The following is a 16,479-nucleotide window of genomic DNA, read 5'->3' on the forward strand; positions in this document are numbered from 1 at the left end:
GAAAGTCAAACATAAACAGTGGATCTTCAAAAAAGATACTGATCTTGTTCTATACTAAGTCTGTGGTCTGCATTGTTCTTGAGATCCCTTAATTGGGGCCTGTCTTGAAGAGACTGACGGCTATATTCTCGGACTTCCCTATTGTGACAATTACTTGCCCAGTCATGCTTGGCAAAAGTTCCAGTGCCTTCTACAACTGCAGAGTTTTTGAGCTGTGACAAGCTGTCCAGGGCATTCTCAAACCCAACTTGCTCTACCTTAGACTTGGTATCTTCACTTTGATCAAATGTTCCTGAAATGCTTTTTCATTTGGTTGTCCTTGCAGCTTGGCTCCTTTACTGCCTTTCAACTTCTTTGACCTCTCAGGCTTCAGTGGAACAATTCGTTTCACCTCAGACTGTGATGAGTCGCTTGCAGTAGAATCATGTCTCTGGATTATTGAGCTTTTACTCTTGGAATCCGGATTAGATGTTTGCTTCTGTAAGGTAGCTCTGGTGTATTTTGCTTCTGTTTCACAGGATTGTCTCTCCCACCGGTTTTCATTATATTGATCTCTCATATATATACCACACCGGTTTTCATTATATTGATCTCTCATATATTTATCTATGGCTGCATTGGGAGAAGCCTCTCTGAAGCTTCTCACTACATACCTTGGCAAGTCTTGATTTGTGGTGTTGTCTTCTCTATTGGTTACTCCCATGTACTTTTTATTGCACCAAATTCTCTCTGTTTCATATTCATTGCATCCATTTGTATGAATGACATTCTCTGACAAGGATCTGTCCCGAGGGTGCCCATTATCAAATGGTTTCTCCTCCAAAGAACTGGCACCCTGGAAATGGTTGTACCTTAAACCAGGGCTTTTAGCGCGATTTCTCAGGGGCTTCTCTGGTGATAGGATGGTTTCTGTTGAGTTCCTTTTTGCTACACTTTGTTTTATTCTTATGTCACTGTGTGTGGTGATGGTTTTCTCTCTCGTTTCGCCTTCTGTCTCTTTGTCGAATCCAGTGGCTAATGAAGCTACCCTAGGACTCCTGCTCTTTTCATCGTTTTTAGTGAGGGGCAGGTTTCTTTGACAACCTTCTTGCTTCTCAATCAATACGGAATCCTCTGAGGCCTATATATCAATAGAGTGAACAGTTTCAATGGCCTGTCAATGCCAACAACACCCTCTTCTGTAATTTGTATAGCGCAAATATTTGCAAAATGAATAATAAAAAGAAAATCTTATGATGCAAGATAAAATTCATTGATCTGAGGAGGAAAAAATAATGTAATCAAGTTACATTTTATGTAAAATGTTGGATGGATGTATTGAAGTTAAACACAAAAGGGAGACATTGGTCTACATAAGTACATAAAATGCCATTTGCTGTTTTTATTGATCAATATCATTGTCTTAATAACACTAATTAAAGAAAATGCGTTCATGCTGTGTTCAAATGAACCACTCCAGCCAAATTCTATTACAGTTCAAAATTGCTGCTAGCACTTGACCAGGGGCCCATGACATGAAATGTTCAATAGCATCCACTTAAGAGAGATTAAGTTACATAAAAAAAAGAGTGCATGAATAACGAATCAAGCATTAGGCACACTAAATCCGAGGACCGTACTGACATAAATCTGAATAATCCTCAACAGTAATCTTAAACTAGTATCAGACCAAAATAACACTAATTATATAGCATCTTGCTTTTTAAAAAGTCACCACGCCATACCAATCCCTTGCAGGTACCAATTACTCACAGATTTTTCTCCGGAGTGCTACCAGATGAGGCTCCAAGAGACGTTTCTCTCTGTGGACCAGTTTGCTGTTGGGCTCTCTCAGCGCTCTTTTTCAGTTCATTGATGCTGGCTTGATGTTTCTGCAACACAGTCCTTGGTTTATCAGGAACTGCTATAAAACAAACAGGTCAATCGGGTAGAACCCACTTACCTTCAGCAATTACTTAAGTGAGGGCTTTCTGGAAACCAGCACAGCTGTTTACAAATGTTTATCTAACTGGGGGTAAGTGCATAATAAGTACGCAAATGCAAACATCAGGCACATGTTCTATTCTTGTAACAGATGTTATAAGCTCCCAGTTAGAAATGCACATTGAAATAATAGAAGACTCCAATAAATCAATACGAAATGCGTGAATAAAATGATCTGTTCTATCACTTAGACACTCCATTTTAGACGCAACATAATTTTTAGTCAACACTCTAACATGCTGTGTACAGTAAATATCGGAATGCCTACAGATCATAGCAAAAAATCTGTCTAAATGATTTGAGCCCACTTCTTTATGAATCACTACAGTACATCTTCAACATTTAAGACAACAAAGCAGCACATAAAACATGGAACATGCTGGTGTTGGTAACAGATGTCAAATGGACTGCATCTCAGCTCAGTGTTGTGCTACTTCCACTAGAAAGAAATTACACAAAAGAAAGAGAAACTAAAACAACGTGTAGTTACAGAGAGTGACATCTAAGGCAGTTGAGCGATGTGAAATAGTACCTCCTGTTTAGACGTAGGGGCAAGTCCTGGTCCAACTGGGATAAAGGGGTGGTGGGGGGAGGGGGATGGTGGTGCAAGCCAAGGAACGGAGGCAGAGAAAAAGTGCGGTAGTGAAGACAGAGAGGCAGAGCATGGTTGAATTCATAAAGCGGGCAGCCAAACAGAAGAGAGGAAATTTCATACAAATTTTGATATCAGCCATGGAAGTACAGAGAGTGAAAGAGGTTTGTGTCACTGCCTCAGATACACAGGTTTAGAGTTGTCTTAGGACACATAAACATTGAGAAACATACTGTATCAAATTTCAATGACACAAATCTCCTGAGCTTTTCTTTTCTCACACATGTCTTATGAAGTTGCAGACTGGCATATCTGTGGGCATAGATAAACTATACACCAATGACATCCTTAATCTCCTCAAAACCTTTCCAGAACAAATCAATACATGGACTGTTCTGCAAGTATTTTGAGTCAAACATGGTGCTAAGACCAGACTAATCGGGGCAGTAGTTTGGCAAAACATCAGCTCTGTTGCTGACAGTGCGAAAAATTCAGCCAAATTCACAACAGGTGCAAGCATGCATTAAATACCTTCAACTCTAGTGTTCGATTCTAAAACACAAACCATTTTACAGTATACAGTATACTATACACATGCACTGTATGCAGTTTTAATACTTAATACAATAAATAGTACTTAGTACAATCACTTAATCCATTTCTAATATTATGCATAATACCTTTCTTTCCCTGTGTTTACAGTTAGTGAACAAGACCCAATATATTTCTAAAAGTCAACATGAAATGGCAATCACACCCGTTTTTACTTCTGTTATGTTCTGTATATCTGTGAACGCAACACTATATCCAACAAGAAAAACGGTAGGGTGTGTGATTGTTCATTGGATTGTGGAGAGGATGCAAATTTGTCCCAGAATTGATAGGCCATCTTTTTAAGAGTTATTTGTAAACATAAGCATTATTTGTTACTAATTCTTACCGCTATAACCTATATTATTTTATATTAATGTTAGATGCATTACATTATTGCATAAACTACTGGTTAGATTTTAGAAAGGTTCCATTCTGCACAACAATAGCCTAAAACAATGCCTAAACAGCTATTTTCTGTGATAGTACAGCGTGGGTGACAAAAAGGATAAAGTAATTTTAGAGACTGATGAAGTTACATTTTACATTTTGACATAACACTGATGAAAAAAAACTGATGAATCGCACACAATAAGACCAGGAATGTGTATTATCAGTTTATAAATACAGTATCAGCAGTGATTTCATACTGATTTTAAGCGGGACAAAAAACTAAGCCAATCAAAGCATGTTATACATCACAGTTCTCCTTTACATACGTAACAAATAACTATAATATGATCCAGCATCGAATAACGGTGTCATCTGGATCTCAAGAAAAGCCACGAAGGCTGGAAAATGATATGATCTGCCATGTGGCTAACAACACAGCAATCACGTTGCTATTTTTCGAAGTTATCTAAAGCCATGCTAGCAGTGTGTATGCAGCTTTACAGTGCAATTGAGACAATGACAGACAGAAAATTAGACACACAGATAGATAAATCACTCTAAAAATACCTCTGTCTTAGAGTCTACAGGAGAGCCTGCCTCCTCCCTCTGTCCACGAGAAGATGAAGAAAGAAGCGATAGTTAGAGGACAGCAGTGAAGGGTTAGAAGCAGGGAGAACAGTGCAGAATCTGAATTAAACTGAGGAAATTAGCAAACGGAGAGGAAGGTGAGTGTACAGCCACATTTGTAGAGAGGTTGGAAAGTTAAATTCTGAAGAGATGTCAACAAAACAGGCAGGCATTGAAATATATTTAAGATCAAGTCAGAGGAGGAGAAGAAAAGCAAAGGTAGGAAAAGGTTTTGGATTGGGAGACAGTTTTAATCAAAAGGGACTGCAAGGGGAGAGTTAGTTAAACAATGATTTGAATTCTTGCAGCTAGTTGTTCGAATCTGCTCAGAAGAACATTTACATATTGTCACATAACGCAAAGACGGTATGAACTTAAATCTGCCTCTTTCCCATTGAATACTTGAGTAACATATTAGATAACGAAATGAAGCTGGTTCTAAACACTGTTGTGTGCACCGAACCTTGAGCTCCACAGTCTTAGATGGAGTGGAGTCACTTTCAAGTCGCTGGTCTTCAGGTTGTTCGTGATCTTGGTCCAGCTCCTGATCCAGACTGGGCTCAAGGTAGTCCTGGTCCAGCTCATCTCTGGGAAGGCTATGCACAGGCTCACTGGAGGTGTGCTGGGAGAGTCGGTCCAAAGTGTCCCCTAATGCAGACTCTGAAACAGAAGAAAAGCAAAGCATGTAGGGTAAGAAACCCAATCAGGGTGGACATCTCAGGTGTAGTAGCCTATTCCTTCACTGTCCACTTCAAATCTAAAAGGAGAGTCTCAAGTAGATGACCTTACATATATACAGTGGGGTCCAAAAATAAAAATAAAAATTTCACAGGCAAAAAAAGATCCAGTGTCCGCTGACAATAGTGTAGCAATGCATGAAGAACAGTGAATTTGGGTGAACTCGAGCATGAGTGAAATTTGAAAGGGGAACTGTTTCACTCTCACAGGAAACTCATGACGGAATCCTACTGAAATAAAGCAGTATTTTAATGTAGTAATGCTAAATGAAATAAAGTCCACAAATCTAGAATTTAGGGCAATCTAGGAAATAAAAGTTTCTTGTCCTGTTTCTTTTCCACGTTCTTATTTTCCTTTGAAGCACTAGATATTGTTTGAATCATTCTCAAATGTGAAAGTGACAGTGAAAGTGACATGACATTCAGCCAAGTATGGTGACCCATACTCAGAATCTGTGCTCTGCATTTAACCCATCCGAAGTGCACACACACAGAGCAGTGAACACACACCCACTGTGAACACACACCCGGAGCAGTGGGCAGCCATTTATGCTGCGGCGCCCACACCCACTGTGAACACACACTCGGAGCAGTGGGTGGAGCAGTTGGGGGTTCGATGCCTTGCTGAAGGGCATCTAAGTCATGGTATTGAGGGTGGAGAGAGCACTGTTCATGCACTCCTCCCACCCACAATTCCTGCCAGCCCGAGACTCAAACTCACAACCCTTCGATTGTGAGTCCAATTCTCTAACCACTAGGCCACAACTTCCCTCCACTAGGCCACGACTTCCCTCCACTAGGCCTCCACTAGGCCACGACTTCCCTCTACTAGGCCACGACTTCCCTGTGTTCAGTTCATGGAGTTTGAGTACAGCTGCTATCAAAGCAAAAGGGAGACAAATCAAATCTTGACACGTTCTGCAATTATTGTTTATTTTTTCAATTCAGTGCTTCACTCCAACTTTTATGTTTATAATTTGTAATGAAAAGTCTGTATTAAATATAACTGCAATTGGAAATAGAAATAAAAATGCAAAATAGAAATGTACAATTAGATGGTCACCCCCATGGACTGTATAAAAACATTGACGTTGTGTCCGTGACATCACCCCTAGTTTTCTGAAGAGTGTTTTTGAAGCTGGACATCACCATCTTGGCAGCGCGTCACTCCTGGATCATCGAAAAAGGGCAAAAAGGCAGGAGCTGGTTGCTGAAGCCACACCCACCTAGCCCGAAGGCAGTGGCAGAAGTGGCAGTCCACCTACTACTCAAGTGGCCACGCCCTTAATTATGCCAAAATGTTTTTTTTACATGTTTTATCTGCTGTAAATTTGGGCATTTTAACATGGGGAGTCTATGGGATTGATGCTGCTTAATCAAAACTAATATAGAGGTGCTAACTGAAGTAGGAAATACTTACCTCCATCTATGCTGCGGGACAGCAGGTACCTCCTACTAATTGATCGTTCAAATTGAGGAGCTGGCCTGTCAATCAAAGCACTGGCCTGGCGAGACTGGGCTTGGGTCCGCCCACTGTAGCGGAATTTTGAGCCAATCACAAGAAAGCCTTTGGGAGGAGGCTCAGGAGAGACCAACCTACAAGAGGAAAAAAGTAAGAAATGATGTCAGAAGAAAACATGTAGCATTATAGAATGAAAGTGTATTGAACATTATAAAAGTCAAGTCTGTCAGCACTTTTAAATGTCATTTTTGAACTGGAGTCAAAAGACTCCAAGACAAACATTAGATCCCCTTATACCCAAAATCAAATCCAGACTCCCTAAGAATAAAACTAGACCCTTTAAGGCATAGATCGGGACTAAGATCTGTTGGTCCAAGACATAAGTTGTTCATTTTGATTAACTGGAACTGAACAAGAACGAAAAAAGTTTAAAAAGAATAGTCTTGTCTGAGACAATAAACCAAGGCATAAAGAAAAAAAACGAGACCAAAACACCTGCATTCTCACATTTAAAAAAGACTGTGCTCTGTGTTGTGCCACTAGGACAGTGAGCGCCTACCTGAAAAATGTGTGATGTTCAATGCAGACTTTCCACAAGCGCTTAGAGGCACGGTGGTTGGGCAGCTTGAAGCCAATGGTGCTCTCAAACTGCTCATACTGGGGGTGCAGGGGAGTGTGGGCATGTGATGGGGAGGAAGTGGGGGGTGTGAAGGGAAAGCAGAGTGGTAACGTGTTACTTGACAGGAGATTTGACAAGGTGTAAAACGTGTGCTGCTACAGCTCAAATCAACCAACAGGGCACAGTTCTGCAAGCCTTCATTTATCCAAACAAAACATAACCAGAATTTCTAAAGAATACTGCAGAGAAAAAGCATAAGAATGAGAGTAAATATTAATATCTAAAAGCTTAAAGTCCACAGAATGGAGCCTGTTGTGTTGATAAGATGCAGAACAGTGAGGCATCCCGAATAAAGCCATTGAGATATTGCTTACTGTTACATTCATATCTGACCCTTATACATAACGGGCAGAGTCAAAGAAACGTCATGCTTTTGTGCTAAACAAAGGCAAGAATCCCATTGTGAGAGGGAAATAAAAGATGATAAGCCTCTAAATGCAGACTGCAGAATCCTTAGCATTTAATAAAGACCTCTGCAACTTACTTTGCTTTCTTTCTAGCCTCTCTCCGGATTGAATTCTCTCCTCACCCCATCTCTACTCATTTTCTGCTTCTCTTTCTGTCTTTGTGCCCACCAGGCAAAAAAATTTCACAGCTCAGCCCAATGTTTTAAAACTCTCATCCTTTCCGCACCCAGCAAGCTAACAACCACTAAAGAGCGGAACCTCAAACAATATAACCAGTGTTTCTTGAGACATAATTAAAGGCATTTTTTTAAGTGGCATAATTAGAAATGCACTTAAAATTATTTCATTTCTTTGTGCGAAACAGTGGAAGAACACCCACATCAGTCTTCAGGGAACTGGGTAATTTGCAAGCCTGAATAGTGATTTCAAACACTCAAAAAAAACGTCTCATTCTTTTCTAATAAAACCACATCATCTTGATTATCCGCCCATTTTCTCGCCCCCAGCTTAAGTCTCTGTACGGCATCCTTATCTAGCTAATGCTTCAACATGCATCTAACAAGAAAAACCTGGAAAATCTCAAAAGACCTTTTTCTCTACCTCTCCAGGTCGGATTTTGATGTAGAAGTTGCTTCTCTTGTAGGATATTTTAAGGATCTTGGGCCAGGCGAATCGGTTGATACGCAGCCGGTCTCTATAGATCAAGAGGCCACTGGCACACACCCCCAACATGATGTCAATGCCTTCAGAGTCCTTTAAAACACATACAGTACACACACAGACACATTCAGATGCTCAGGTTTTATTTCAGTTTCAGACTTTTGAACCAGGGCTGATTCCAGAATTTCATCCTAAGGGGTCTGAGGCTGTAAAATTGCACAATTGGATCAGAGGTATGTTCTAATGGGGCGGTGCACCGCAGGGAAAACACTGTTAAATCCAAATAATAAAATACAAATAACCATGTAATCCTGCACAGCTGGTGAGGCAAAATAAATAATCTACTTTCAAAAGGCAGGAGAAAATACTTTTTGACATCAGTATCTTGCAAAGGGCGTGTGTACATCTAAAGTTAAGGCATCCTGGTGCAAATTCATTTTACTTGTTAATAGAACTAATATAAATGCAATTTCTGGCCCAGTGTTTGTTTGAAGTGTTAGGCTGGTGAATCACCTTTTTCTCATTGTTTTTGTTAATACATGTATCCAGTCAATTGTCCTATTTAATTTTTTTTTTTAAATGTGCAAAAACAGTTACATTATCAGGGTTTCTGCAGGTTTTATGAAGATACATGCAAGACTTTTAAGACCAAGTACACAAAAGGAACCACAGTGCATCAATATATATTTTGTGTATGTTCTGTGTCAATATGTTGTATTAGCAAAACTTCAGAATTTGAAAATACAACTTCCAACCAGTATCTAACATTTTTTAATTCATTTCACAAAAATCAAAAACACTAAAATAAAGGAAAAGTTTTCATACCCCACTTACAAGATAGATACTGTATTTGTAATTGTTTTAACTATTAACTCTTAATTTACATAACTGAACATAACTCTTAACTTAATTTTGCTCAATTTCTTAATATTTCAATGTATCCTGATTTGATAAAAAAAAAAAAAAAACCTTAAAGAGCCAGTAAGATGAAAATTCTAAGCTTCCTATCACTGTTTATAAATCCTGTTAAACAGGTTTAAATCCATCCAAGGTTAAAAAACATTGTAATTTTGTCAAAATATCATTTTAAAATTACCTCAATTCTCAGAGATCCCCAAACGGTTCGCGCAAAGCTGTTCAAAAGATTCAGTTTCCTTAAACCACACCTTTCGGTAGAATACTGTGTTCTGATTGGTCAACTGACATTGTCAGTTTTGACTGGTTGTTCCGCACACAACTTCACAGTAAACAATGCGTTAGCATCTTTTTGGGGTGAATTATGTCTTATTCTTCTCATCGCGAAGCAAACAGTAAAATAAAACACTTGAATAACAGTCTCGCTGCTTTTTCTTCTGTGTGGGTGTATTCAAGCCGCGCGCTTCAGTTTGAATCTGAATAGCGCGTTCAGCGCGGGGGCGTGGTCACATTAGATATAATGAAGGGAGACGTGAAAAACGGACATCGCGTTGTTTTCATATGGATTACTTTATCACAGAATATCTGTTTTCGGCAGTTGTTTAGTTTTAAAGTAGACATGTCAAGCTTTCTATAGATATCTCTCTCATGTCTCTTCGTTGAATATTCACGGAGTTACACTTCATTTTAATGACGTGTTTGTACATGACGATCAGCGCAGACAGGCTGCAGACAGCGCATCTTAGTAGACATGTCAAGCTTTCTATAGATATCTCTCTCATGTCTCTTCGTTGAATATTCACGGAGTTACACTTTATTTTAATGACGTGTTTGTACATGACGATCAGCACAGACAAAGGCTGCAGACAGCGCATCTTGTTTGTTATCTTTATTTTATAAGTGCACAAAGTTATGTCTGTATCCAAAAAAAGTAGACCCTTTACAGATTCGATTGATGTATTGCTCTTATCTGTACGATTAAAACTGAAAGTGTAATTTAAGTTCTTTTTGGGGTTATCAGGGGAAAATGATTCATATCAACTGTCTCCTCGACACGATGCTATAACACCAACTGCTAACCAGAGCGTCTGTGTGGGAGGTGGGGCAGCTCAGAGTAGTTTTGTTTCTCCCAAGAAGGTAGGCGGAGATTATTATGCAAAATGTTCTAGTGACGTACATAGAGATGGGCAAAAGATTTGAAATCTATAGCGACTCGTTTCAGCGATTCAGAGTCGACTCCTTACTTTAGAGGCCAATAACTTTATAAATCATGTACTTTCTGGTTTAATTACTTTGCACATTGTTTACACTGATGGACAGCTACCTCATACAATGTAATACAGGTAATTTTTGATTTCCCATCTGTGTGGCTCTTTAATATAGTTATTCATTTTTTAAAATGCATGCAAATTTCCATGCCATGACTTTATCAATTTAAGACTTTCTGTTCAGATTTAAGACCTTTTAAAGGTAAGAAGAATGAATTTAATTAACTTTTAATACAGTGAAATACAGTGGGCAGAAGTCCTCCTAAACTAGAATCGCCTGTGCAACAAACATACAGTTAATAATGTTCCATATACAACGTAGACACATCTTAAAAAATAAATCAATAACAGCATCATACCTTAGCATGATGAAGATCAACGCCATACATGGAGAGTTTCTTAGCATTCTCCAGGAAGTTGATTTCAGCCTCTGCAGGACTCATGCCCCTGGTAACAGATCATCATTTGGAGAATAATTAAATAAACAGTTTGTATAAAAATATATGTTGCAATATATTTGAGATATTTTATCGTCATGCTGCTTGTTTACTAGAGCTATCAACTGAATGTGTTAATTTAGTTTAAATTATCATTTAGTGTACATTTATTATTATATATTATTATAAAAATAAAATGAAGACACTAAGTAAATAACGCATCAAGGAATTTTTCTTACTGTCAGAGCAATTTAAATGTGATATTTTATGTGAGCCCAGACTTGGACAAACTGACAAACGTACTGCAAAAATGACTGAACTGTGTCAGGACATAAACAATGCATGAACATAAAGATTCTAAAATCTATTCAAAGCTTTTATCGTCTGCCATAATAATGTAATGAATTTAGGTTATCTTCATTTGGGGGACTTGCTCAGCAAACACTGATAAATTAGGATTCATTTAATTAATCAGCATGTCATGTAATTAACAGGACTACATTTTTTAATGAATGGACAGCCCTGGTAATCGCTGCTCCCTCTGCAGGTCACCTGTAGGTGCGGTGCAGCTCCATCACCCTCTCCTCCAGCTCACGGGTCTGATTGGGGGCGAAGCGGAACTCGCTGATGTAGTCTGGCCCGTGTTCCTCTGGGTCATAGTCTCCCAGCTCGGCCTGAACAGCATACGAGCCCAGCAGAGCATGAGTGACGAACGAGCAGGGCAGACGACCTGACAGTATGTCCTCCCTCAGCTGCAGACACAGGTAATACCTGTCCACACAAACACACAATCACATCATAGCCAGAGTTAGTACATTTAAACTGCATTGTGCAATCTTTTCATAAGCACAAGTTTGATAACTTGGATTATACCTTTCATGATTTATTTAGATTACCAGGCAGTCCATATACTGTATATATAGAACGCAGGCCAGGTCTCAAGATGCCGATATATAGCTGTGACATGCATAACGGGGCGTTAAAATGTACTTTATTTGTATATAACAGAAATGCTAAGTGATTCATCTGTAGTAGTCTTGGAAGTCTAATATGCAATGCGTATAAATAATTAACCATGGAAATTAAATATTAATTTCATATTTTTAAATTCCACAAAGGACAACTTATAAATTATTCTATAATATGATCATTTTTGTAATCACATTTTTAGCTTTTATATATCTTTAATGTAAAAATCTATACAAACTGTTATTAAGATTCAAGATTCAATCTTGTATCTTTAATATAAAAATCTATACGAACTATTCAATTGTTATAAATAATAATCCCTTGGTTCTCAAAACTGCTTGCCCTGTGTAGAGTCACAGGAATAATTGTATTTAATTTATTGTTTAAATTTAGCTAAATGATAGTTCATCCAAAAATGAAAATGTCTCACGCACATGTTGTTCTAAACCTGTATGAGTTTATTTTTCTGCTGAACACAAAATCATATATTTCAAAGAAAGTTAGTACCCAGACAGTTGAGGATAGCCATTGACTTCCATAGTCTTTTTTTTTCATACTATGGAAGTCAAAGGCTACTGTCAGCTGTCTGGTTACTATCATTCTTCAAAAACTACATTTTCTTGCATTCAACAGCTGAAAGAAAGTCACACAGGTTTGGAACAAGTGGAGGGTGAGAGTGAACTATTTGATCATGCCCTCTATGACAGTTTGAAATCTTTAATGATCACGTTGGTAAAGTGGTAAAGACAGCTTTTTTCCACCTACATAATGACTCTCATATCTCTCTCAGACAGCAGGACGCTGAAACTGTAATTCATGCCTTCGTCACATTTCAACTAGATTACTGTAACTCACTTCTTTATGGCCTCTCAGCTAAAAATATAAAACGATTACAGTATGCTCAAAACTCTGCAGCCCGCTCACACCAGAAAGAGCGAGCACATTACTCAAATCCTCTATCACCCTCTCTGGCTTCCGGTCTCACTGCGTTTAAACTTCAACGTACTAATTCTTACAAAGCTCTCCATAACGTTAGTCCTACATATTTATCTGACTTACTTCAGCCTTATGCACCTGTTCGCTCCTTATGATCTTCTAGTGGGGGATTGTTGGTCACTCCTAAGTTTAGTCTGGTGACTATGGGAGCCAGATATTTCAGAGTTGTGGCTCCAAAGTTGTGGAATGGACTTCAAGACATCCATCAAGTTTCCACCCTTCTCTCCTTCAAAAACCTTTTTATAATTTATTTATTTTTTTTCTGAAAAAATATGCAGTTTACAGCTATAATTTCTGGGTCCATTTCCTGGGTCCAAATCATTATGACCGGCACTGTCTCAACCAATAGCATTCATTTGGAGTGGGACTGTTTTGCTGACCAATGCCAGACAGTGAGAGTGTTTCATAAACTTTATTTTTGCACAGAAATTATTAATTTCAGCTTTAAGATATTTGAACAACACACTCACCGTGTGATGTCTTCAATCAGCTGAGATGGATCTGGAGGGTAGAATTTGACAGCAAAGGAGAAATGCCACGGACCCACTAAAAACAATCAGACATACACACTTTCATCATATTCAAGCAACCAAGGTTACCAAGTCGTAGTATCTTATTTTTCTACACTTACTGCGGATTTGTTTCTTGATTTCTTTTGAAGGATCCAGCCAATTCTGAAAGAGAGAACAAAAATTCCTCTATCAGGCAGGGCACATTGATAAGCAAATGCCGCAGTTTCAGCCCCGTCTCCTCCACAGCAGGAGCAATCACCTCATACATATTCTGTAAAATGGTCAGTGCATTAATATTCTGCAGCCACAGGAGCACTAAAAGAGTAGATAAATGTCATCTCTGGCAGACCGCACTCCAGTAAGGTCACCCAAAGCCTGGGGACACACGAAAATGTTTAATGCCAGCTCAACTCAGTCCAGAGAAGATGAAAAGCACATTCTCATTCACATCTTACAGTACCAGTATTCATAAATGAACACTGATACATGTAAAAAATTAACAACGATACAAGTAGAAGCAGGGTTGAATTTTCCTTTGCTGTACAGACAAGTCAAACCCAAGATATTTCCACTTAAAGCCTGGTTATTTTTATCTGTCCACCCTGCCTGCAGATGTCTTGATACTTTAATATTAATTTTCTCCATTAGATTTGAAAAATGGCTCATTTCTGTTTCCGGATCCATTACTGCCTTTACAAGAGTCTCTAACAAACCTTGTGCTCTCCTCAGGTGTCACTTCCCATGCTTGAATCATGTGGTTTTCAAATGGAAATCATTTACCTTTCAAACTGCAGTTTGAGCTGATTTGTTGACCCGGGAACAATCCCGCTGACCATAGCAGCAGGCACAAGAGCCTCAGCTGGGAAAAAGAGATAAGTGGAACTAGACTGGAACAGCTGAGGTGGTGCAGGCAGGGTCCTTATGGCTAAACTAGGACTGGGAAGTTCCTCAGAGCATTTCCATCAATCAAATATATAGAGAGGTTGTGGTAGTGGGAATAGAAGAAAAGCAAAAGGATGCTCTTGTTAAAATGAGATCACTTGTACTGGGCAACATCCCCTGTTTCCTAAGCCGCTTTTCCACCACAAATACCTGGAACAATTTGTCCTAGGAACATTTTTTCCCCAGACCTGTTGGTGTCTGTGTTTCCATTGTGGCATAAAATACTGTGAAGATTAGGCAAATAGTCTGGTGATTGGTAGGACTGCATGTCACTGCTTCTCCCAGTCCTGGACGGAGGCGCTAGCATGTTCAGTGCCCAAGTCCCACCCCCGAAACATTCTGGACCTTTGAAAAAATACTACCTCATGAGGTAGTAGCAGTTATCTTTATTCTGCAACATGGAAGTGAACTGTTTTCTTTGAATGATTGAGACTTTATTTATTTTTTTGCTCTATAGGTAAATTGCTAGACGAATAACAAAGTGCAGTAAACGGTAAAGCTATATGCACTTGTGTTTCTATGATTGTGATAAAATAAATCTAGATACTAAAATTTGTAGACTTTGACTTGAAATAATGAAGTGTAGTTTAAAAAGCTTTAAGTTCAAAAATGCCAAGTAGTAGTTTTACATTCGTAAACTAAACATTGCTATAGTTGTAGCAGATTGCTATCATGTTTTAGCACAATGGTAGCATGTTTTAACATGTTGCTAACATGTTTCAACTCATTGCTACTGTAGTATGTTTAAACATTTTGTTACCATGTATCTAGCATGTTTTCTGTTGTTAACATGCTAATATGCTTTACCATTTTTCCATGTTTTAACATGGTGCTAGCATGTTTCTAGCGTGATGTTTTTCATGATTATGTTCCTAGCATTATTTAAAGTTTCTGCCTTAAGAAATGCAAGTTTGCAAGCACCATAACATCATGACAGTGGAAGACTTTCTCAAGTTACACAAGCTGGAATAATAATAATAATAATAAAGTGTCACTAATATGTGCTTTGTTAAGTTACAAGCGAAATAGTATGATGGGAGGATGTAAGAGGTGAACTCTGACCTTTTGGCTCTCTGTGTCACTGAAAGTTAGGCCAAAGTAGTCCTTCTCCAGGAGGTTGAGATGTTCACACACCATATCCAGTAACACCTGTCCTTTACAGAGCTTCTGTATAGACAGATGAGCAAGTACAGAGAAAGAGCACAAGAGAAAAGAGATTGGTTTAGTGTTCGTCATTGTAGAAAATGTTGCCCCTTCCAATTTTAATCAAAGTCAGGAGTGCCTCAAGTCTCTTGACTGGGACAAATTATCCTTGATTACCCTTGAGTAAATTAGAATACCTGAGTTAAAGCAAAGATGTTTTTAAGATTGTAATGCAATAAATGCAATATTTGTAACGTTTAGGAGGCTGAGAGTCCCCAAATACGCTGTACACAAGCAAGACATTAATATTTAGGCTATAATGTAAATTATCAGTTTGGTTTCTATCCATTTGCTGGGTCAGTGATAACATTAGCACATAAATCAAGTCAAGTCGAGTCCATCAGCAAAGTTTTAAAGCAGCTTTACAGGAAAATCATGATGCTGATGTTTATAATATCTTAATATGTTCATGTCTTACAGTCACGTTTAACAGATTAGAGGAGAACAAAAATATAGTTTTCATTTTACAATGATACAAGATACATACATGCATACATATATATATATATATATATATATATATATATATATATATATATATATATATATATATATATATATATATATATATGCATCTAAACAAATTACAGAATCATGGAAAAGTTATTTATTTTGTATAATTTAATAAAAAAAAATACTTTCTTATATTCTATATTCACTGCAAAAAAATATTTCAAGAGTTTGTTTTAATTCTGATGGTTATAACTTATAGCTTAGGAAAACTAAAACGAAAGGAAGAAAAGGAAATCAGCATCTCCATAAAGCTTGTCAGCCGATGGAAGCATAAAGTGCTCCAACATCTCATGGTACAGTAGATGGCTGCACTGATTTTGGAATTGATAAAACACAATGGACCAACACCAGTAGACATCACGGCACCCCAAATCCTTTCTGACTTCAGAAACTTCACACCTGACTTCAGGCAGCTTGGATTATGTGCCTCTCCAGTCTTCCTCCAGACTCCAGACCTTGATTTCCAAATGAAATGCTAAATTTACTTTCATCTGAAAAGAGGACTTTTGATCACTGAACAACAGTCTAGTTATTTTTCTCCTTACCCCAGGTGAGATGCATTTAACGTTTTTTTTTTTTCAGGTTCAGGAGTG

At 38.3% G+C, this 16,479-nt stretch overlaps 1 protein-coding gene and 1 pseudogene across 2 annotated transcripts in view; both read right to left on the reverse strand.

Annotated features, from left to right (window-relative positions):
• Positions 1-4: 4 nt before the first annotated feature.
• Positions 5-2,994, reverse strand: LOC113074370 (uncharacterized; annotated as a pseudogene).
• A 1,140-nt stretch (positions 2,995-4,134) lies between these two features.
• The window catches only part of LOC113074368 (band 4.1-like protein 1), a 34,575-nt gene continuing 22,230 nt past the window's right edge, over positions 4,135-16,479 (reverse strand). Inside the window, exons 4-12 of one of the 2 annotated variants that reach the window (XM_026247204.1) lie at positions 15,233-15,337; positions 13,348-13,390; positions 13,187-13,262; positions 11,304-11,522; positions 10,674-10,761; positions 8,072-8,224; positions 6,945-7,042; positions 6,344-6,519; positions 4,135-4,846 (exon numbers count right to left, since the gene is read on the reverse strand). In XM_026247204.1, the coding sequence (XP_026102989.1) occupies positions 4,437-4,846; positions 6,344-6,519; positions 6,945-7,042; positions 8,072-8,224; positions 10,674-10,761; positions 11,304-11,522; positions 13,187-13,262; positions 13,348-13,390; positions 15,233-15,337 (1,368 nt within the window). In that variant the 3' untranslated portion in view covers positions 4,135-4,436. Of the gene's footprint in view, positions 4,847-6,343; positions 6,520-6,944; positions 7,043-8,059; positions 8,225-10,673; positions 10,762-11,303; positions 11,523-13,186; positions 13,263-13,347; positions 13,391-15,232; positions 15,338-16,479 lie in introns of both variants that reach the window. The other variant, XM_026247203.1, reaches the window with a different exon arrangement.

This window comes from Carassius auratus, unplaced genomic scaffold (assembly GCF_003368295.1).
Source record: "Carassius auratus strain Wakin unplaced genomic scaffold, ASM336829v1 scaf_tig00014320, whole genome shotgun sequence".
In the NCBI taxonomy this organism is placed as follows: Eukaryota; Metazoa; Chordata; class Actinopteri; order Cypriniformes; family Cyprinidae; genus Carassius; species Carassius auratus.